The 24,804-nt window shown below is 36.4% G+C and overlaps 1 protein-coding gene across 3 annotated transcripts; it reads right to left on the bottom strand.

Annotated features, from left to right (window-relative positions):
* Positions 1–4,988: 4,988 nt before the first annotated feature.
* LOC132618517 (organic cation/carnitine transporter 7-like) lies at positions 4,989–8,768 on the bottom strand. 3 transcript variants are annotated; one of them, XM_060333551.1, is made up of 5 exons: positions 8,386–8,765; positions 8,043–8,280; positions 6,587–6,911; positions 6,263–6,465; positions 4,989–5,400 (listed from the first exon to the last, which is right to left on the bottom strand). In XM_060333551.1, exons 1-5 carry the CDS (start codon positions 8,667–8,669, stop codon positions 5,176–5,178), a joined length of 1,275 nt encoding a protein of 424 aa, XP_060189534.1. In that variant the 5' UTR covers positions 8,670–8,765; the 3' UTR covers positions 4,989–5,175. The 3 variants fall into 3 exon arrangements, with proteins under 3 accessions (XP_060189534.1, XP_060189533.1, XP_060189535.1); XM_060333550.1 differs by having other exon boundaries at positions 6,587–7,061; positions 8,386–8,764; XM_060333552.1 differs by lacking the exon at positions 6,263–6,465 and having other exon boundaries at positions 6,587–7,061; positions 8,386–8,768.
* Between the last annotated feature and the right edge of the window lie 16,036 nt (positions 8,769–24,804).

The following is a 24,804-nucleotide window of genomic DNA, read 5'->3' as shown; positions in this document are numbered from 1 at the left end:
AAACCGTCGTCATGGATGCAAGACGAATATTTATAAAGGGTTTTTAGGATGTTTTTTTGGGCGGGATTTCGAACTATCTAGGGTTTGAAATAGAGTCAAAGGGTTTGAAATCCGAATGTTTGGAGTTGGGCCGAACTCGCGATCTTTCACGTGATTTGGTTCAGATGTTGCCCGAATTGGTGAGATTTGGTTTGAAATTGGAAGGAGTTGAGATGTCTTGAAGCATGGAACGGGAAAATCCTCTATTCAAACACTAAAGCGTGGGTAAGCAGATGTAGAGACAAATCTTACGCGAAATGGGATGGACAAAACCTGTCCATGGCTGAAGGAAGCTGTAACTTAGTGTAAAAATGGCCAGAGAGAAAGGAGAGAGATAGAACGGCTGGTGAGTAGATTAGGGTTGCTAATATTTAGGGCCAGTTTTGGGTATTTTTGGTAATTAATTGGGCTAACCAATTTGGGCCTATTTGGAGCTGTCTGGGCTGCGTTTTGGATAGCCAATGGGCAGAATTGCTGAAACCCTTTGAGATTTTATTTAGGAATAGATTTTGGGCTCAATTCTTAGACTGAAAGTACCTTTCTTCGTATATTTCTTTAGGCTTCTAAATAAATTAACGCGCGCTAAAATCTTACTTAATATAAAAATATATTTATTAGTACTCAAATAAAATTACATGATACCGTAATAATTGCGTGATAATATTTATAAAGTTTAAAAATAAGTAATAAGACAAATGCGATGCGTTTTTGCGTAGGATGATAAATAGAAATGTTAAAAGTGATCATGACGATTATAATATTAGGTGATGGAAATATAATGAAAATAATAATAATAACAATAATAATGGTAGTAATAATGATAACGGTAATAATAATGATAATAGCCAATGACTATAGTTGGATAATGAGAAATGACGATATTAATAGAAAGCTAATAATTGTAATAAAAATATAAATAACTATTCTTAAGTTGTCAAAAATATTAGAAACGCAAATAAATATTTTGGAAGAAAGGCGAGACAAAATTGGGTGTCAACATACGCCATTTTGTACTTTTTGTGCCCTGGACTCAGAAATCCTGAAAACACACGACAACCTTGTAAAAATATAAAAAAAATACTGGTAAAGTCTTTCAAAAGGCATAAGTAGTGAATGTACAAAGCCTAAAATCCACGACTTATCACACCTCCAATGCTTCCTAAGTCAAAAGTCCATTCAAAAATGTGTTTTGAATGTATTTATTACCGTGTAAAATTAATTCCGAACCAAAATATCCTTAATGAGACGAAGTGGGAAAAGTTGGTCCGAAATTAAACTACCCGCCGCATGGCGCGTCGCGCCGTGGGATTTTCCAGAGTTCAATTCTTTTGCTGCTTCTTCCGAATTCCATAAGCTACGTCAACTTGTTGCTTTCAGTTCTCTACATTGCCATGCAATAATTACTTATTCATATTCCTTTATTCATTAATCATCATGTAATGATTATTTGTAATCATGGTCCTGATGACTTGATCTATAATCATTCCTTTTAATCAATGCTTTAAATTCATAATTGTGCTCCAGTTTCCATCTCAATGTACTAGGTCTTCGAACTTCGAACTCAATCCTGATTGACGTGTTCGACTTCTACTGAGACTTCGAAGTGCCAAAACCTTCTATTTAAGCATTAAAAGTGCTTGTTTGCTTAGAAACAAGTCCTTCAGAAGAAAACACACGTAATAAGTATAAAATCTTACAGTATATATATAGCTCAAACACGATTAAGGTGTAATCAATAAAAGGCGAGGATTCGAATCCCCACGTTGTAATCCCCTCTCCATTTCCCCTTCCCTTACCCCATGTAATAGTTTTTTTTAAAAAAACAAAAAAAAAAAACTAAATTATCTCAACTAATCGTATCTAACTAAATTAAATTCAAATTTAAACAAAGACACCTCCTGCAACTAAGCTACTTATTATTCCTATGTGCAGTAACAACAACAATTTCAACAATTAGTAAAATGAATTGAATCCTATCAAATATGTATACTTATCCTTTGAATTACTAATATATATCCTATGAATTTCATTAGCCCTCATAACTAGCAAAGAAGGAGTTACAATCATAGGTACCTGCAGGAAGAAGAGAATGTACGTCAACAGTTAGCTCAAATGGAAGAATTAGCTCACTGCCTAGCTGCTTTAGTATTGCCTTTCACCACTATTTTGATGCAAATATTGAATTGGATGGTACAGGAGTGACACTCGGATTTTTGCCAACAAATTTTAGCCATGAGGGAGCATCCTCAATTTGGTTTTGAAACCAAAGCATCTTATTGTAAAAGTGCCTGGATTTGGTTTCGTCCCTGGGCTATTGATCGCATGGTCTGTCGTTGAAGGTCCGTTGTTTTGAAGTTCTTATCTTTGTTTAGTCTCGCCATTTGTACAACCAATTTAGGCAATTCTTGTGCTTAAAATGGTTATAGGCGCAAGTTTTATTTTTGTCGCAAATACTAATGCTAGGCATGATGTTATAGACTTCAATTCTTTGATTTTATTATTTATAAAATTTCCCGCAAGCTCGCTGCTTAGTGGTATTCGTTTTTTAGGGAAAATATATATGCAATCTAGAACAACAGCTCCAAGTCACAGTTCCTTTGCATCACTAGCTTCACTAGTTAAGAAGGTGGACACTGTTGAAAATAGTAAACTTAAATGTTATATTAAGTGTCTAGATTCAAATGACTAGGATACCTAGGTGCATGGTTTTTATGTTACTTAACTTCATTGTCTTTTGTATTATCTAGGTACATTATTATGTTTTCAAGGAGATTAGGTTCATGATGTGTGTGAAATCATTTATCAAATATTGAGTCTAGAAGTGTCTCTTGACACCTATAAAAACATCCTTCGTAAGGATATTATGTAAGAGTGGAGTATCTAATGATATGAAGTGAACTTCATGTCTTTCTCCCTCTTCCATCCTCTTCATGCCCTATAATATTATCAAGGGGCCGCATAATATTTCCAACAAATGGTATTAGAGCGTTAGTTCGATCCTGAAAGGCGTAAAGGTGAAATTTTGGCAAACTCCATTGAAGGCGTGTCTCCAGGTTTGATGACCTGTTGAGAGGCCGGCTATTTGCAAAAGAAGAGTGAATTCTTCGGGTTTGTGAAGAGAAGAACAACCCGTTGAAAAGGTGTGAGTCTTGAAGGACTTCACAAGTTAGGAAGATAAGACAAGATAAGTCTTCCGTGAGTTTGTATTTGCTACAGCCAAAAGTTAGAAGATGATGGAGAATGAAATGTCAATGGATGTGGATGTGTATACAAAGAGGATGTTGAAAATGAAGTTGGAATTGTCAAGAAAGATTGAAGAATAAGAAAAGACATTTAAGTTTAAGAGGGGATGTTGAAAATAGTAAACTTAATTAAATGTTTAAGTGTCTAGATTCAAATGACTTTTAGTATACCTAGGTGCATGATTTTTATGTTACCAAAGTTTATTGTCTTTTGTATTATCTAGGTACATTATTATGTTTTCAAAGAGATTAGGTTCTAGATGTGTGTGAAATCATTTATCAAGTATTGAGTCTAGAAATGTCTCTTGACACCTATAAAAACATCCTTTGTAAGGATATTATGTAAGAATGGAGTATCTAATGATATGAAGTGAACTTCTTGTCTTTCTCCCTCTTCCATTCTCTTCATGCCCTTCAATATTATCAAGGAGCCGCATAATATTTCCAACAGACTCTTCTTAGAAATTATCTGTAGACTATTAGGAGGTTGAAATCCATTTGTTAAATTCCATATTCTTGTCGTAGAAGAACTCTTCGATGAGTGGCCTGGCACCAAGGTGTTCACAGAGCTAGATTTAAGGGTTGGTTACCATCAATTTCGAACTAGGGAAGAAAATCGACAGAAAGCTGCTCCTCCATAATAATTGGAGTTTACTTGGTACTTCACATAAAACCAAAATGATAAAGCCTCTATTGATTGCTGTGTCATGGGGCTTGGAGGCTGCGTTTCACAGGTATCATCCTTTAACAAGCATGGCATGATCTCCAAGTATTTTAATTTGTAACTAGTAAAAGATGTTTTCATTCTTCAACAAGATGGTTGAAATACCGGTTGATATGGTATTATTTGCTCCTCTACACCTGTAGACATAGGTCACATTGACCGAACCACGTTAATTTTGGTCTCATATTATTTTTGTTATTGTTATCTTATTAACTATTTTGTTAAATTCCGCACTATCCTTAACTCCTTATCCTAACAAAAGGGCCAATGTAGAAAGCAACAAATACTAGCCTTACCAGATTGCTATCAAAAAGTGGAGGCACCACCTGCAACCCTCCCATTTACTTATCATGACCAAATATTTCAGCTTGAAGGCGAAAAATATCCCTCCTCTGTTATGATACTTTGAGAGAAATGACCTTGTGTTATACTTTTCATGAATGTTACTACCTTGGTCATAATGAAGACCAAGTTGTTTTCATTATGGAGGCTGCTGACATTGACGAGGGCCAGGAGGAGGAAAGTGAAGTATAGGGACATGCTGAAGAGGAAAATGAGGTTATGGAGCAGGTAAAAGCGTCTATAAATGTCGTGGTGTTACCAAGGTTCCTATTTAGAAATTTTTAAACGTTAATATTTCTCCCTATCTTTTGGTTACTCAGTGAACATTAATCGCAGGATTGAAGTGCATCAACTAATTCATTTGTAAATCCAAAAGTGCGAGTAATTTTTTTTTCTAATTAGACAAAGGGGACTATCAAAAATGATTACCAGACTATTTTCTGACAAAAACTTAATAGTTGAATAATAAGTTACATTTTATCTTAAAAGGTTTGCTTCGATGCAAGTCGTTTTTAGAATAACAACACATCAGACAAGCAAAGGCAAAAGATAGGTACCCATCCATGCACCTGCAGCTCAAGCGACCAAATCTAGTCAAATGAATATGAAATTGTAAAAAGGAGAAAGGATATTTTTTAAAATGACACAAGGTAGCGAAAAGGTGTTTATTCCGCAAAAGACAGGAGGAAGTTTCATGAAATCGAATCTACACAAGTAATTGAAAATGATACCAACCTATTTTCATTTCTTTTCCTCTCCAATATGGACAGAAAACTTCAATATGGAGAGGAAAACTTCAATACAATTAAAATGAGTTAAGTCCAACCTTTAGAGAACAAGAGTATCAATTAGTTCCCTACCCTTAGTCTCTAGTGAGAAGAGCATAACACTGACTGCTGATAAAACTAGAACAGCTTCGAAAGATATGATTGCAGTCATTTGATGGCACCCTCTTACCAATTGCACGGCAAATATAGGAGAAAGCATGGCCCCTGTTCTTCCCGCAGAAGTTGCAACTCCCATACCAGTAGACCTTATAGAAGTTGGATATATCTGCATAGAAGACATTAAAATGACAAATTGAAGTCTCTAGAGGAGGTTTTGAGCAGCGCTCGCTTCTAATGAGCCAATGGCTCCTGAAAATTCAGCATAACTTTAGCAGTTAACAACTAAAGATGCATCTCGGAAGATTACTCTACACAAAAATTAGAAACCGGCCAAGAATGGAACCTCTCAATCAGATTGCTAAAGTGGCAGAGTTAACATGTGCAGTAGTTGACAACAGGTATTCATAGACTCACAAAACAAAGACTATGGCATCATATACTGCAATTCCTATACCCCTCAGCCAACAGAAAATTGGCAAAGAGGCCACGGTGAAACTTCATGAAAATATGTCACAAAAGAGACTTTTACCTCATAATATTCTTTTTACTGATAAAGAACCAGAAAACACAATTGATTCACATGAACTAGATGCATTACAATATTATTTGTTTAAGAATACACACACACATTTCAACATCAGTACCAATGCTAAATTAACCAATTTAGAACTCCATTGTCATTTGTCAAATTGGAACTCTTCTTTCCAACGAGGAAGTTGTTAAACATATGAACTAACAACTAACAAGAAGAAGAGAGCTGCAGTCCTAAGTAGATAAGGTCTCCACTCCTTTTTCAAATTCAATACGTGCATCTAGCTTGAGAATGAGGTGGATCCAAATATACACCACTCTAAACCTTATAAGAGGCATGATAACGATTGGAAAGCTTTTAATTTCTTCAAACAAATGAACCACAATCTTGATATCTTGAAGTAAACTTCTTATATATGCAATAAGTTTGATTGGATGGAAACAAGAATGAGTTTTCATGCCTAGAAATTGTATGATGTTAAGGAATTGATGGTTACCTCTTCACAATAGACACACACAGTGATGGAGCTTCCCATGATGAAAGCACGAGCACCAAATAGCAAGGCAGTAGTCAAAGCAGGCAATTGAGGTGCAAGAAGCGGTAAAAGGAATAGGAAGTATAATGCATACATAAGTGCCATAGTGAATTTCCGGCCAACTTTCTCCACCAGTATAGCTGATAAAAGAATCCCGGGGATCTCTAAGAGACCAAGTAGGATAACTTAGATTTTACAACTTTAATTGGATACAATATATAGACAGAAAATCATTTAATGATTAGTTGAGATGAATATGACAGAAGCAAAGGAAAATTGGTTTACCTGCAAGACTGTTGATGAGCACATTCGTATAAAGGCTCTGATCATCGTTCGTGTGCAGAGCAATTGAGGAGCGTTGACATCGTCCACTGCTAAACAGTGAGGTCAGCAATACAATGCCGTAATATGAGAAGGCATTTCCAGTATAAACCACCCATAAGAGGAGGGTATTTCTACGTAATGCGGGGGACAAAAGCACTAGTAAGGATGAGAAGCCCGATTTAACACTTGAGATTTTGTTTTTTCCAGGAGAAAGCAATTCCTTAGTCAGCTGAGAAGAGACAAGCTTTCCAGGGGGAAGTTGTGCCTTATTGACCACAGCTATTTTCTTCAAAATATCACAAGCGTCATTTGTTCTACCTATGACACACAGATATCTAGGAGATTCTACTGTAAATACAAATAACAAAAGCGCTGCAAATGATGGTATAGATGATAAAGCCAGTAACCACCTCCAACCCATTCTTGGCATTATCATCTGCAACATGAACAATGAGAATGCCATAAGTCAATGTTCCGTGAAGCATATTTTGATAGTGGCAGTTTGTGCTTGTGCTTGTGGATTTCTTTTTTTTTTTTTTTGAGCATTTTTGAACTTGCACACATCGGTAATATGAGTCTTTCTTTTTTTTTCTTCTTCTTCTTGAACTCAATTTTCTTGAAGTTTTTCATCACATGCTTCAAGTATTTCTCCGTGACAATTTTCTATTCCATCGATTGAAAATACTTGTGTAACTTTTATTTTCAAACGGAAGAGAATTATTCTTACACATTGTAAAATTGCTTAACTTCATCTTCACTGACCAAATATGATAATTTTCACCGGTGGGTTTGTGAGACATTCACGGGTTAAAAATAGCCTTGAGCTTTAAAAATAAGCACATGTTAAAATTGGTTGAAAATAGCCCTGAGCTTTAAAAATAAGCACGGTTTAAAATTGGTTGAAAATAGCCCTGAGCATTAAAAATAAGCAGGGGTTAAAATAGATTGAAAATAGGTATGAGTTAAAAGTGGTTCAAAGTATTCTTTTTCATAGACCCATTAAAATCAATGAAGGCGCTCATACCACTGTTATGATTTTTTGAAGAAAGATGCAAATAACAAGGTAGAAAATATTAATGAAAACTGTCTCATATGAATTTTATTAATCATAAGCCTTTATATAGGCACATAAATAAAGTAGTAACTCCTCCTATAACTAAATACTAGACCCTTACTAAAATTAAAAAACTGAATATTCTACTAAGTCTAACTATGAGACTCCTACGGAAGATCAACAAGTAAGAAGACATCTGGGAAATTAAATTAGAAAAGGCTAGAAGATAATTCCAAATGATGCTAATCCAAGCACTGCACATAGGGCTAGTTACTCTAGACTGAACGATAAGTGCGGACTTACACAAAACATGGTTGCATTACAGGCCAAATAATCAAAAGAAATCACAAGAAAAGGATTTACCAGTGCCAAAAAAGCCTCAAGTATTGTTCCAATTGTCCAAAAACCTATACAGATTGTAGTCCACATCCCCCTGTTTTGTGAAGGTACAAATTCAAAAAACCAAGATCCATATATAGGTCGTCCACCTACTCCAAATCCAACCAACATACGCACAACAAGCAACAAACTATAATTTGGAGAAAACGCACTGAGTGCTGCAGATACTGCAGTCACTATTGCCACACTTAGAAGACCCTTCCTGGTGAACACACAATTAAATTAGATCAAAATTGATCAAGAAAGAACAAAAAGCAAAAATAATAAAAAACCTTCTTCATCTTGTTTGTTTTGAATAAAGTATTGCCTTCTTCCATAAGTGTCTGAGATGAAGCCCCAAAATATAGCTCCAATAAGCATGCCAACAAAAACGATAGTAGTCATTAGGCTTTCTTGAGTAGGAGAAAGTGCCCATTGGGACCTTAAAGCAGGTCCTATAAAAGAAAGAATCTGAGTCTCAGCTGCTTCTGCAATAAAACCAAGACCAGCATAACACAAAGCCATATACTGAAATTTGCCAATTCCAACTGATGTGAGTGCTTCTTCCAATGTGTAAACAAGGCCATCCTCCTCTTCTTCTTGTTGTGCCATCTCCCTCCAGTGAACACAAGACTTAATAATTCCTCTGTTTCAAAATTCAAGTTAAATAGTTGCTGAAACTTACTTGGTCCTATAATGATGCACATACATACTCATTGATAAGACACCACATATTTAATATCTTTTCGAGTCAATTTGACTAATTTTCAAAATTAAATTGAATTATATTAATTTAATATTTTAAAATTAAAATTTAGATGTTTGAAAATTATACGAAAAATACCATAAATTGCAATTCTTTGTATATTAATATGATGGGAAAAAAACATTTTAAAATATTGATAAAAATTCATGCAGTTTGATTCTTAAAAAGCCAAAGGTGACAAGTAAAAATAAACGGAAAGAATATATAAAATTGAAGTTCCAAAATGGAGTTCGCGTGCCCATAATGGGCCAAATAACTATGGAAACGACTAAAAAAAAAAAAAAACAAGTGATACTTGATATTTTGAAATGAGTTTATCGCCAAAATTACCCTTCAACTATCGAAATATGTAGAAACTATACAATCTTGACCTGTCCATTCATTCACCAAGAAAGAATATATATAAGATACAATCTTGAACCCTAGTGAAATAAGGAAACTAAGATTCTATTGAACAAGGAAACTAACTAATATATGGTAATTAGTGAAACAAGGAAACTAACTAATATATGGTAATTATCTTCCTACAAATATGCTACCAAATAATATCAAGATATTATACCGCAATATCCCCCTCAAGTTGGAGCATGTGAATAAAAAATGCCCAACTTGGAAAGCAAGAAGTCAAACTGAGTTTTGCCGAGAGCTTTGGTAAAAATGTCTGCCAATTGTGAAGATGTTGAAACGTGTGACGGAGCAACAAGTACAAGAAATCAGGAGCTCATGATGATCCAATTCTTGCCATAGAGCATGTAATTTTCCGTAATATACGGACACTGACATGGTTTTGGTCTGTTCATATTTAGCCAGGGAAGACCGAAGTTGTTGAACCCGTGGTCCATTAGTCTGCGCAAACCTCCTTTTAAGGTGATCCCAAAAGGGTTTTACCTCCCTAAATTTTGACAAGGAAGATTTGACATCAGCATCAATGGTATTTGTGATCCAAGAGATTAACATTGCGTTAATTGCAGTCCAATCGGACTTTGTACAAGGAGGCTGCGGTTCAGTGATAGTGCCGTCCAAGAACTCAAATTTACGTCGTGCCTCCAACGCCGTTTGTATGTCGGCTGCCCATTCATCAAAATTGTCGCCCTTGAAACGAGTAGGCGTGATATAGTCCCCGGGTCGGTCTTGAGGACCGAGAAAATAGGGAGAATTAGACTCAATTTTGGGTGGTCGTGGAGGAGGTACGGCGTCACCGGCCATGAAAATTTACGTTGAAGAGAAGAAAAAACCGTGTGGCTCTGATACCATGAAGAAACTATACAATCTTGACCTGTCCATTCATTCACCAAGAGAGAATATATATAGGATACAATCTTGAACCCTAGTGAAACAAGGAAACTAAGATCCTAGTGAAACAAGGAAACTAACTAATATATGGTAATTAGTGAAACAAGGAAACTAACTAATATATGGTAATTATCTCCCTACAAATATGCTACCAAATAATATCAAATAATATCAAGATATTATACCGCAATAAAATATAACTCTTTTGCTCTCCGTTATTTTTGGTATTAAAAATATCTTCGCCGTCTAAAAATTGCACCACTTTTACGGTTGTGCCCTTGTTATCTAAGGGTCGAATTTTGAACCCTAATCCTTGTCTAATTGTATTATTTTATCTGTCACAATTTATGTGATACACTTTTTTTTTTATCCTGTCCAAAAAAGAATGATATATTTCTATATTTAGAAGTAATTTAACGTAAAACTTCCCTTTTACTCTTAATAAAATTATTTACAATCACACAAAGATCTATGACTTGTTTTAAACCACAAATTTCAAAAATATTCTTTTCTTTCTTAAACCCGTGCCTAATCAAATTATGTTGCATAAATTAGACAGAGGGAGTAATTAGTACAGTTGAAAGGTGATTTTGGTTCTTTTCTGAAATTGTAATCTTTCTATTTTATAATTTATTTAATTTTTCTCTCTTCAAAAGGAGGGTCATTTTTAACCTGAAAATTGACGTCAATGGAAATTGGGGTTCAATAGATGAAATAAGAGAAAATTTGAGTCGTTCCCAATACATTAGAGACATTTTTGGCCCTTACTAGTATTAAATATATTATATATTGCATAAAGTTGTGGCTATTAAATACAATTTTGACAACTTCAAACTAAATTTAGTGTAACAGGTAAAATTGTAAAATTGTGCCATGTGACCTGGAGGTCACAGGTTCAAGCTGTGAAAATAACCTCTTGCAGAAATGCAAAATAAGGTTGCATACAATAAATCCTTGTGGTCCGATCCTTCCCACAACATGCACCTAGCGAAAGCTTAGTGCACCGGGCTGTCCCTTTCTTTTTAAAACTAAATCTAGTGTGTGAGCATCACTCTCTTTCGGAGTGGCAAATCAAACTGTTTTAATTAGATGATGGATTTTAAAGTCTAACTTAGAATGTTCCAAGTTTTTTTTTTTTTTTAAAATAATGTTACTTTATTAACATTAAAAGCACGTACAACAGTTGTACCCGGGGAAAAGATGATCGTACACTATATAAAGTTTTATTTCAAAATTCTTCTATCATTTTTTAAAACTTAATTATTTTTTTTAGAAGTCAAAATAATTTTCTAAAATTATTTAGATAATATTTTACCAATTTTGCTTGGTGAAATAATTTCTATAATATTATTTTAAGTATTTTCACAATTATAATACTTTTGCTAAATTAATCAGAAAAGAGGATAATTTGCCATAACTGTTCACTTAATTGTCCAAATTGTTAAAATGTCAATTTTCAAAGTATTTTACTTTGTTTAATATGAGAATATGTTTAATTAAGTAAACTAACCATTTTTACCCCTCAATTCTTATTTAATCAAACTATAGGATTTTTACCATAATTAATTAAGTTTTAATTGTAATTGATTTTGAAAATTGCCATAAAGCGGTTGTAATTGAAATAATTAGTTATTAGCCAATTATGGCAATAATTTGAACTAGCCAAATTTAATTAAGGTCTTTTGACAAAACCTATTTATTATTATTATTATTATTATTATTATTATTATTATTATTATTATTATTTCTTTTAAATTTGACCAATTAGTTTAAATGGGGTCTTATTTTGAAAATATCCAATTAATGGACATTAATTCAATTTGGTCACTTATTAAAATTTGCACGAAATGTCCCCACCATATATGTGTTTACACGAATATACACACATATATACATATACATGTGTGGATATCATGTATACATATTGTCAAAAACCAGGCCCCATTTATTTCTTTTAAAATTCGGCCGGGCCCAACCCATTAAGGATTGATCTGGCCCACCTCAGTTGCTAAAGGGGAATACTCCCCCTTTCCCTTTCATTTTTCAAAAACCAAACGACCCTTAAGAGACGAGAAAATGGTTTCCTTTTAAGGAAACCCTAGCCACCGCGGGGCCACCCTCTCTCTCCTCTCATCATCTCGCCATTTTTGGCAAAGATTCAGAGGTGTAAGGCCTTTTAACAGGCCTGGTATGGACGATTTGAGGCAAGCATTAATTGCTTGGCCTCCTCTCTCTTTCATTGCAACCAAACAAGGTTTTATCTTCGTTTGTTTTTTATTTCTTTCTTTACTTTTCTGTATTCAAACGGTCAAAGACTGATTTTCTTTAATTACTTTTGTTTGTTTTCGATTTTGAATGTCGTATTATGATTGGTTCTTGAAAAACTTTTGGGATTAAGTTTTGTTGGTCAAAATTGGACCTTTGATGTACTGTTGACTTGATCTTAGCCTTAGGATGTTGAATTGTGAGGAGAAATCCCAGATTTGGGATTTGTCCCATATCGGCTACTCTAGGGTTTCAAGGACTTGGGGACTTCTATAAATAAGACCCCAATTTTCATTATTCAAGGAGGGGAATCTGAAAATTTTCACTTTGCATTATTGATAACTCGAAAACACCTAAGGTTTTGAACATTGTTGAGACCTTTAAATTTTTCTGAGTTAAGTTAGTTTTAAAACATTTGTGTCTTTCTTTGTTCTTTGGGGTTTGTGGCTGAGTAAGAGAGGAAGGAGTATAAAAAAATCTCCAAATCCAACACTCGACTAAGGCGACACTCAACAGAGGTAATATTCCATCCTTTTGTTTATTTTTCTGGTCTTGGTTTCTAAGTAATCATAAGTTGGTTATTATGTGTCTAGCCATTTTGATTGTTTGTCTGGTCTTATAGTTACATGAAAGTGTTTTCAGTCATTTAGTTTATTTTGCTTAGTATTATAGTTGGTATGAAACTGTATTTACGTATCTAGTTATATGCTTAATATTGTAGTTACATGAACTTGTTCTGGTTGTTAAGCTTACTTTGTTTCACATTATAGTCATATGAAACTGTGTTTGATTACTAAGCTTGTTTGCTATGTATTTAGAATGAGACCATGTCTAGTTATTCAATCTATCCTGCTTAATGTTATAAGTGGTATAAGATTGCACTCAACATAGTTTAGCTTGTTTGTTTGATTTAATGTAGTGGATTAAGTGTAGAGATGTGCTTGGTTTAACTAGTTTTGCCTGGGACTGAGTGTTGTGGTCTGGACTGTTTAGAATCTTGTTTAAAATCATGTCTATTGTAAGTAAGGTTAAGAGATTGTGTTATACACATGTGTGTTTAGAAAGGTGACTGAATGGCCCAGACTCCATTATTCTCTAAGTTATAACTTGTTAAACCTGTAAAACATGAAACTGTTGTCTTCTGTATGTCTTGCATTGATAGAGGTGTTTGCCTAATCTCTATCTAGAGTAAGGAAGGTTTAAACTTAGCTGTGGATTGTCTCTAATCATGAAAAGAAAACTAAGAAGGTCTTGTTCGGTTTGAGTCTTGTTCTGTATTTTTGTTGGAACACCCCAATCTGCAAAAAAATGAGTTTCACTACTTTAGAAAGGTTTCCTACAATGTGACAGCCCCTATTCTAAATCAACATTTGAAGGCTAATGAATATGCACTGTCTCATGTTCTGGTTGAATTTTTCTTAAAAAGGTTTATTAGGCTTTAAACCACGGTCCATTTCACTCTTCCCTTTTTATTAGGACACTGTCTAAAAATGAAATATTCAGGCTTAACTAATCTGGTCAGTTCTCTTGTTTGAATCTTATGCCTGGTTTACACTTTTTCTTTTAAAAGAGAGTTCAGACACATCTTAACTGAGTGGTAATTTGTTTGGATTCTGAATTTGCTCTTAGACTCCTAGTTGCTCCTCTTTGCTTAAGTAGTGTTTACTTTGTAGTTGGTTTATGGATTTTAAAACTAGAACACTTTGAGCTATTTCAAAACTGTCAAATCTTCTTTGGTATGGTTTGTTTGCTATGTTGATAAATGAATTAGTCTAATCTAGTGAATGATAACTTGCTAGGTGTCTTACTCAATCACTTTGTTTGTCTTAAATGGATTCACCTATTCAATAAGGTTAAAATAAACACTTACCCTCTACAAAATACTGGTTTAAACCATGCTTTGTACTTGGGCTGAATGATTTTTTTTTCTAATCTTGTTAAGTGGCCCATGTGGGCTTTGGATTTTTCTTTTATAATTTTAGGCCTTAGCTGTTTCTCCTAAATACTATGTTGTCACTTAATGACTTATTTGCTTAGGTTGTGTGCTTGTTTAGCTTGAACGTAAACTGTTTATGCCTTAGTACCAATACTTAGACGTATACTAATCCCATCCTTTTTATGTGCTCCATGGGAACCAATTCTGGGCCATTCTGGCCTTCTCTTGCATCAAGACCTTTTGGGGCTAAGGCCCAACCTTCCTCTCTTTGATCGAGTCCGCATACAAAGGAAAAGGAAATTGAAAGGGAAGCTAATATTATTTGAAGGCCCAGTCATGGGTGAAAATGGCACTGATGGGCTTGGGTAGGCCTATCAGTTTAAAGATTTATTTTCTTCTTCTCTTTATTTTATATGTACTTGACAATGTATATATGTTCTATATGTACTAAACGTGTAAATAATGAAACCCTCATGCATAGAACTTAGGAAACACTTAGTATTTAGGGAAGTCGCTCAAAACACTTTCAAAACTCAGTTAATTCTAACTTTGCATGACAAAATGGTACTCAATCTGATTTTCCTAAGGTTTAAAAATTAACTCAATGTTTTTAGGTAAATTAAGTGTTTTTTTTTTTCGGTGGCTAAGTAGTAAGCTTTGCGCCTTTGGCAAAAATCTGGAAACGGTCTATTTGAAAGAGATGAAAATAGTTTTGGGCCTTAAGCCCATCAACTTTAATTGTTTTGTCGGACCTAAATATGATTTTGAGTTTAAAGAAGAAAAATGAATTTGGGAACAGTTTGTGAGACTCTTTAAACTTGGACTAAAAGGGTCAAAGATTTAGAAATTCCCGGAAAAGAAAAAGGATTGTATGGTTGGATTAAAAGAATTTTCAGAATGAGAAGAAATGAGGCTGTTGGGCCAAAAACCCAAATATTTTATGGACTGGAATAAAGGGAAATATACTCGGACCATTTTGTGGAAAGATGGCTTTGGAAAGTTGAATATGATGGACTATGAGCTTCAATTAAATAAAAAATGGACTTAACAACACTTTCAATTACTATTATTTACTTATACTAAATAGAGGAGATATACTCCACATTTTTATATATATGTATAATAAAACCCACAAGTACTAAACCCATTTTATTAGGACTAGAATAGTAGTGACTCTACTCGGGAGAAATTTCGGGTTTGTCCTAGTCCGGGAATAAAGTAAGTTGAACACTTATGTGGAATTTCTAAACTGAAACCCCTTTTTATAAGGGGACTCTTTGCCAAATTTTTTCTCGAGTGGGTGATAAAAATGAATAACATTTTTTGCAAAAAACTAAACACTTTTAAGCAAGTAAATATAGTTAATCACACATTGAAGCTCGTAGGTCAACCGTATTCTACGGATCTTTAATACTATGGTGCGTAAAACCTTCCCTCGGAAATCACCAGAACCCTTACCTCGAACTTTGATCCAAAACGATTTTTACTTATTTTGAAAAAATCTTTAAACTTGGTTTTCCTAGTTTTCCATAATAAATTAGGTGGCGACTCTAAAATACTAAAAATCCAATTAGAGCACCAACAACCTCGTAGTAACATTTATGCCTTACCCGCGTAAAAGAGAACCGTTACAGATGGCGACTCTGTTGGGGAATTCCTAGGTTCTAACCATAAGGGTTTCAATATAATGTGATTCTTAACTGTATTTATTTGTTTGTGTGTTTAAATTCCGCAAATTATAATTGTCATTCATTTCATATCATTAAAATCCGCCACTCCTGCAAAAAGCATGGTTTCAAAGGGGACACGCAGGATCGCGGTCTTGCCTTCACTAAACAATTGAAACACCCTTTCTTTGGAACATATTGAACGTTAAGTTGGTGTGCGGTCTCCCAACGGCCGTCAACCGTTCACCCCGAGTAGTCCGCTCGAGTCCAAGGTCAATTAAAAAAACCCACTATTGTATATGCCAAGGTTAGAGCTAAGCCAAATTCAAATGTGAAGTAGACTGGGTGGTTTGGATATCTTATACATATCCAAACCCGATAAGGAGACTACCCCATTTCAAGTACGGTGTATGACCCGAAAAACACCGCATCTCATATTACGTGCTACTTGGAAATATGTAATGTGACTATGAATGAAACCATTGCCTAGTGGAGGGAGGGGGGGGGGGGGGGGGAATTAACTTTGGTTTCTGTTTTGTAGATGTCGATCAATTTATGTTTTGATATGGTCCTAACTACACCTGAGTTGCTGCGGATTTGGTTGGGCCAAATGTCCCAGAGGAGAAAAAAGAAATTTCATGTCATTTAGGAAACTTGACATCCATTATGACTATGACCAGTTGCAAGAAATTGATAGAGGTAATTGCCAGATTTTGGGATAGAAGCAGGATGGTTTTCAGATTCGGGGATGACATCGAAATGATGCCAACTCTGGAGGAGTTTAAGGATGTGTTGACTAGCATAGGCTCGAAGCTAAAAAGAAGAAAGAAACCCGACCAAAATGCTTTAGTCCCACCAAAATGCTTCACCATTTGCTTCCTGGGAACCATGGTTTTTCCCAAGGACTGGTCCTCACCCATAGATACTCGAGTCATTCTAGTCACTCATACCATCTTCTACGACATAACCCAAAAAGAGGAAACCAAATACTTTGACATAACCCCAATCATACTAGCTGATTTGTACGGAGCCCCGAGCTTCTGCCGGAATCACTACAAATACTTCCAAGGCTGTAACTTACTCCTGCAATGGTGAATCCTCAAGCATATGGTCAAGGTTAGGGGTAAACAACACCTGAGTAAGCCGACCGAAAGGGATGGTCTTTGGGATTTTTTCCCGAACTTCGAAGAACAAAACAGACAAAGTTGGACATTCACCTTTTCCAGGTTAAAGGAGGAAAACATTCAATGGATGTTCCACGACTTCGTATCCACCAAAGTTGTGGTTAAGGGAAGAAAGTGTCCATTCTTACCACTTATGGGAATTCAGGGAGTTCACATTTATGCACCTGCCAGAGTCTTGAGACAATTTGGGAGAATCCAAATCATAACCCAGATTAGAGGCATGGGGGATTTCATCATTGACTACGACATTGATAGACCGTCGAGAGCTTTGGATTGCATACGAGAATGGAAGGGTCGCATGATTTGGGGTCCCGATACCTTGGCCGAAGATAGGTTTCGTCCGTGTTGTGTTGTGGAGTATAAGGATTGGTTGAGGGCCGACATACAAGACACACTTCCTCCTAGAGCTATTCTCTATAGTTATGTCTAAGACAAGGATTCGCAAGCCGAGATCCGAGCCCGTTTGGTTCAGAGAAGAGCTGACGACAAAGATGCCAAGTATTTGGAGAAAATTGAGCATGACAAAGCCGTCATAGAAAGTCTGAGACATGAGTTGGAGCTTACTAATGATTATTTGATTGAGCTAGATGATCGGATGAAGAAGACTTTAGATGATGTCGCTCCACTGACCTTTACATAGAAAAAAGGTTTCTGATGGAGGCCACTTGGACATCGGCCCATCTTCACATCCAGACTACCCTCCGAAAGGCGAAGAAAGCGAAGACTGACTGGGATCGAGCTTCATCATCCACCACTGGAGGACACTTTTACTGATTTATTTTATGCACTGTCTTTACTTTATCTTTTGTACCCCTTCGGGAAAGGATATTATTATTATTATTATTATTATTATTATTATTATTATTATTATTATTATTATTATTGTTATTGTTATTATTGTTATTATTCTTGTTATTCTTGTTATTCTTGTTGTTATTATTATTGTTATTATTATTATTATTATTATTATTGTTATTATTATTATTATTATTGTTATTATTATTGTTATTATTATTGTTATTATTATTATTGTTATTATTGTTATTATTATTGTTATTATTCTTATTATTCTTATTATTGTTATTATTATTCTTCTTATTGTTATTATTGTTATTATTATTCTTCTTATTATTATTGTTATTATTGTTATTATTGTTATTATTGTTATTGTTGTTCTTATTGTTGTTCTTATTGTTATTATTATTATTATTATTATTATTATTATTATTATTATTATTATTATTATTATTATTATTATTGTTATTATTATTATTATTGTTATTATTGTTATTATTGTTATTATTGTTATTATTGTTATTGTTATTGTTATTGTTATTGTTATTGTTATTGTTATTATTATTATTATTATTATTATTATTATTATTATTGTTATTATTATTGTTATTATTATTATTATTATTATTATTATTGTTATTATTATTGTTATTATTATTGTTATTATTATAATTGTTATTATTGTTATTATTGTTATTATTATTCTTCTTATTGTTATTATTGTTATTATTGTTGTTCTTATTATTATTGTTATTGTTGTTCTTATTGTTGTTCTTATGACACATTTATGTTTCAAGTGATTAATATGCTTAGGAGCGCGCATTTTAAAATCTTATAAACTGCTTTGTGTGACTTATTTGCTTTCATATGTTTCGCTTAATTGCTTAATTGATCTCGAATAATGCCCACCATTCAAAGAAAAAACAATGAACAAAATTACCCGTACTAAGCCTAAAAACTTTCTCAGAATCTGAAGATGAACAACAAAAATGCACCCGAGCTCGAGGTCTCGCTCCGTCGAAAGACTCAAGATCTCGAAAAGCAGATCCGAGGAGTCAAAGCCAAGATTAAAGAGGCGGATAAGTTAATGGATTAGGTGGAGAGTTCACCTGAGAAACCTGCTGAAGCTCAAGGAGAGAACGTCCTGGACAAGGGAAAAGGGATTCTTCCCGAATATATCCCGGTAATGGACGAGTCCGAGGAAGAAGAAATGAAGTCGAACCCGCAGGAGCCCACGTGGCCATCAAAGGGGGCTACCTCCGTTGCACCGTCAAGCCCAAAAAAGGAAGAAACCTTCGCTGCAGCTTCAAGCCCAAAAGGGGAAGGAACTTCTACCGCTCCATCAAGCCCTAGGGAAGAGCCCGTGGAGCGAATAGGGTATGCCCGACCAACTTCGCTCAAATGGTGGGCTATTGCGATCAAGATATTGGATTGTCCCTACCGCGTCTCACCTAAGTACACTACAAGCGAGGAAATGATGATCAAGTTTCGAAGCAAAGGAATAGTCAGTATTTGCTTCAATAGGTTGCCACCATGTGCTCCGGTCTTCGCACACAAGAGGTGCCCTTATCATCAGGATCAGGCAGGGCACACCATCAATGAATGTTTAGCCTTCAAGAAGGGGCTCATCAAGATGATAGATGAGAAAAGCATCACCAAGATATGTGGACTGCATTCACTTTTGGTCCATGACAACATTATCCCGACTGAAGCGATTACTTTGAACACTCGTATTTTGCGTTATGACTTTACAGTATTTTGGGACTCTTACGCCAAAATCTTTCAGAAGCTGGTCAGCATTGGGAAGATTAGCCCCATCAGAACCAGAAGGGCTCAAACTAAAGGAGTTGGTCGTCGCAAAATGTGTCTGTACCATTTTGGACCCTTGGGGCACGACATAGAAGAGTGCGATGCATTCAAGTTTGAGTTGGAGAATTTGGTCCACAAGGGCGCCATTTGGTTGGTGTTCCCATCACAGTACTAGGATTTGAGGCCTTTAAGGCCAGAAAAGGTTGAACGGACAAACAACCTGTTGACCTTAAAAGAAAGGTCACCTTTTGGGTAGTTTTTAAGGGATCCTATTTTTTGTACTTAATACGGATCCCCCCCCCCCCCCCTCTCCCTGCCCCCCATTTTGTGTAAACGGAACTGCGCCGATCTGATGTCCCAAGAAGGGATCTGCAGGAAGCCCCTGTTGGGCCTGGTCACGGGTAGGTTTTAAGATAGGGAGTCTTATCTTATGGAAACCGAACTACGGAAGGCCTGACTTCCCACGGAGGATACGTAGGCAGTCTACGTAAGACTCGGTACCTATATATTATAAATAGTATATTCCCCTCACTCGAGAAAAACCCAAGTAACCAAAACCCGGTACAAGAGATCAATTGAGCATTTACATCAAACATATGATCATTTATGTGTTAAGTGTTTTAAACTGCCATCTATATGTGATATCTTGATTTTTTTTTTTCATTATTTGACGGACTAACTCTATTTGCCTTTGAGTTTATTCTTTTCTTATAGAAAGAGAAGTTGATTCGTGTTCACACTGGTATATTTCACAAGATCCAAATCTGCAATAGCATCCTTATCCCAACAAGATAGAGGCAAAGAAAAAATGACTGGTACTTCAGAGAATGAAACTACCCCTACTAACATTGCTCTCAGAGAATCGTCTCTGCGCGAACTGCCTGAGTTATCACCTACTGAAGACGTCATGAAAATGATGTTTGAAAAAATTTCCCACCTTTAAGAGGAAATGGCGAGAAACAAAGCTGCTAATGCTGCCCGAGAGATCCCTGCTGGAGAAACAAGGTCTCTACCATTTTTTCAATCTTTGAATTCACCATTACCCGATCACTTCCCCACCGGTCCATTATGAACACCATGCCATTTAGCCCAATCAACGGGCACATTGGTGCCTCGAACCTTACTCCACCACCACTTAACACTAACCAAATTCCCGAAACTGCTCATTCTATCCCCTCTTACCCAACACCATAAAATACCCATCCCGGCATCACTATACAACCAAGCATCATTACACTACCAACCGACAAAAGCACCCCTATTGCCCAAACTCACCTTGCTATTTCTTTATACACACTTGTCACACTAGGCCCCTTTTCACCCGATCAAGAAATTGACCATTATGAGGAGATGGAAAAAGCATGGAAGGCTGAGCAAGAAAAACAGGAAGAAAGGCTTGAGCGGAATATGACCGGAATGTTGGAACGATCCATGAGGACTACCCTCACTGGTACAGGCCTGAGCTATGACGAGTTGTGTATGCATCCCAACTTGGATTTACCCGAGGGCTTCAAAGTACCCCGCTTCGAGTTGTTCAATGGGATGGGCAATCCTAAAGCGCATCTACGGGCCTACTGCAACCAATTGTTCAGTGTCTGAGACAAACAAGCGCTCATCATGAGTTTGTTCAGCCAAAGTTTGACCGGAGAAGCCTCAGAATGGTTCACAGCGCAAGACATACACAGTTGGATCACATGGGAAGATATAGCTGCAACTTTCATGGAAAGGTTTCGCTTTAATGTGGAGACGATACCGGATAGATACTATTTGGAGAAAGTAAAACAAAAGTCCACCGAAAACTTCCACGAGTATGCAAGCAGGTGGAGGACAGAGGCTGCCCGAGTACAACTCTCTATGGGCGAAGAAGAACTTGTGTCGGTTTTCATCCGTTCACAAGAAACAGATTTCTATGATAGAATGCTTTCAATGGCGGGAAGACCTTTTTCTGAACTGGTCAAAATGGGTGAGGCCATTAAAGATGGTCTTAAGACTAGCCGAATCATAAGTATGACCAGAAAATTCGCCAGTTCAAGTTCAACCGGGTTCGTACGCAAGAAGAAAGAAGACGTGGCTAACATATCCCACACTCCTAGCCCCAAACCCAAAAGAAGGGAAGATTTCCCGATGGAAGCATATGTTTCACCTCCTCCAAATACCTACATTCCCATCCCTTACAACACGGTGCCTGTATATTACGCGCAACTAACCTTCCAATCACCTCCCCAAAATTACCAAGCTCCACAAAACGCTCTCCAGTCACCACCCCCAAATTACCAAGCTCCACAGCCAAATTATCAAACTCCCCTACCGATTTACCGCACTCCACAAAATAACCAACCTAATACCTACCAAAATTAACCACCATCAAATGCTTATAATGCGCCACGTCAGAATTTCGAAAAGAAACCACCTCGGGTGTTCACCCCACTGATGGAATCTCAGACTGATTTATTCAAAAGATTAAGTGCGGCTAGGATGATCCAGACACTTCCCCCAAAGGTTGTCGACCCAAAAAACTGTTTTTACTGAGCTGACCAGACATGTGCCTACCATTCCAATGGCATAGGACACAGTACTGAAGATTGCATTAATCTCAAGTACAAAATACAAGACCTGATTGACCGCAAGGAAATTGTACTCCAAACAGCCCCTCCAAATGTGAACACCAACCCTTTTCCGAACCATGGCAACAATGTGATTCACATGACTGAGATAGAGGAAGACTGGGTCACAGGAAGGCCCACAATCCACGATTCTGTGAACGAACTTGAGCGCACAGTAGCGTCATTGTCTTTGCAAGAACGCCCGTAATTCAAAGTATGAATCCCTGCACCAGTGACAGCGCATATAGCTCAAGTGACTCCAGCACCACCTCGCAAGGAGTTCACAGTCCAAGTTGCTGCCGCACATGGCATTACAAGATCAGGGAGATGCTACACTCCCGAAGACCTGGCCCAAGGGTGTCACGACCCAACTAGGGCCGCGACGGGTACCCGGAGCTAACCACTGGGCACCGCTCGTTCTATTTGTTATCATGTCATTTTATACTCTTTTACCAATTTATCCTCAAGTTACAAGAAAATCACCTTTCAAGTCAAAACATAATATCTTATATGCATAAGCCTTTAGGTTATCAAAATAATGGTTTTATACATATACATCATAGTAACCTTGTGAGACCACATAACCCGCACCGTGTATCTACGAGCCTCTACTGAAATACAAAACACATAGACGGGACAGGACCCCGTCGAGCCCAAAATATACAAATATACACAAAAGAATAATCAAGCACCTCCGGAATAAAGGAGTGGTTTCAATCGGCTATCAGCTCCTATGGGTCTGGCTCAAGCTCGCCTCCCTGTCTACCTGTGGGCATGAACACAACGTCCAAAGAAAACGGATGTCAGTAAGAACATTGTACTGAGTATGTAAGGCAGGAAAGAAATAACATAATAGAAAGATCATGAGTCGAGAGGAAAAGATATAACCTGCACAAGTGTCATAGGCAATCGCATTACTTACATATATCACATTTTACATAATCATAGTATACATGTCATCACATCATATAAATCATCTCATCATAGTCCTCATCGTTAACCCGCGTCCGGGTAACCATCATATGCCACCCACTAGTGGCGATCATGCCCGACCCTCTAGGCTCGATGTAACATCGCAGCCTGCCTTAGCGGTGACATGCCCGGCCATCTAGGCTCGGTGGAATCATATACAGCCCGCATTAGCGGTGACATGCCCGGTCATCTAGGCTCGGTGGAAACATATCATCACAAAATCAATCATAACACATCACTCTTACACATCTCATTACATAGCATCATCTTATGGACATATCATACATTAGCATTAAGAGCATACGCTAGGCTTTTAGACAACCACACTATGTCGGGGTGACGTAAGGTCGTGAAACTCCGATTGTATTATGGACATTTCATGAGTATCATGCCTCGCCTTGAAGGAAATAAAGCATAAGGCGAGTGTTAACAATAATAACATCATTAGCATTGTAGGAACATCGTGCCACAATTTCTTGAATCCCTATACTCTAGCTCATTGTCATTATTATCATGCTCGTAGGTGATTCAATATATAGAAGGACTCATAAGCTTCATCTTATAGAAGGATTATGGAAAACTTAAGGGATTCATGCCTATTTGAAAGAAAAGTTAAGCCTCACATACCTTTCTCGTTTAAGCAATCTAGCGTTCGCTTATTCTCCTTCAATGTCACGTCTCTACCTTCAAAAGAGGATTCGTACCAACGTTAGTTAATCAACTATAAGAACACACTACTATTTCTAGAGAAAATTGGGCAACACTTCCTTTGTTTATATTAATTTTCCCATATTCCATATCAACTCCCAACACCCACAACAACAATTACAATATAGCAATCAACAATCATCATTCATATACAATGACCATGATCCACCATTTCTCTTCATTTTTCCCACATTTATGGTTTTGGGTTCGCTATCGCATTTTCTCATGTATCACACTTATCTCATGGTCTACATGTCATTTATAATGTATTCATATTCACAACACACTAACATTCATGATTCAATTCAACTACCATTCACTCATGGCACTATTCACTCATTTATGACCCATTTGCTATGCTTTTCTACAATTCGGGTATATTAACCTTTCAATACCTTAAACAACGTGAAGTGGTCTTGAAACTTACCTTGGATGATAGTGGAACAAGCCTTGAGTGGAGTTTCTACTTGTTACACCTTGGAAAATCCCCCGTACATGTACAGTGAAGAGGCGAATAGCGGACGTAGCGTATATGATGTTTTGACGAGTAAGAAAGAGTATTAGATGACCCTCAACGAGATTTTAAAGGCATACAAGGTAAGGAGAGAAAGTTGTTAAGGAAAGTGAACCATATGTTGTGTATCAGACAAATAATAACGAGAAACGATTTGGTGATGGCATAATGATGTCTTAGAGAAGTGTAATAACGTCCCTTAGGTTAGTATTGAAGTGTTAAGAAGGTTCCATAA

Source organism: Lycium barbarum, chromosome 11, assembly GCF_019175385.1.
Source record: "Lycium barbarum isolate Lr01 chromosome 11, ASM1917538v2, whole genome shotgun sequence".
Taxonomy (NCBI): domain Eukaryota; kingdom Viridiplantae; phylum Streptophyta; class Magnoliopsida; order Solanales; family Solanaceae; genus Lycium; species Lycium barbarum.
The sequence above is the reverse complement of the archived record's forward strand: the minus strand, read 5'-3'. Positions and strand labels throughout refer to the sequence as shown.

Excerpts from the sequence above, each read along its gene's own strand:
- LOC132618517 (XM_060333550.1), bottom strand. The coding sequence starts at position 8,669 with ATGGCACAACAAGAAGAAGAGGAGGATGGCCTTGTTTACACATTGGAA. Across the intron at positions 8,281-8,385 it reads TCAGACACTTATGGAAGAAG|GAAGGGTCTTCTAAGTGTGG; the intron begins GCAATACTTTAT and ends TGTGTTCACCAG. Across the intron at positions 5,401-6,262 it reads TGTGTGTCTATTGTGAAGAG|ATATATCCAACTTCTATAAG; the intron begins GTAACCATCAAT and ends TCTTCTATGCAG.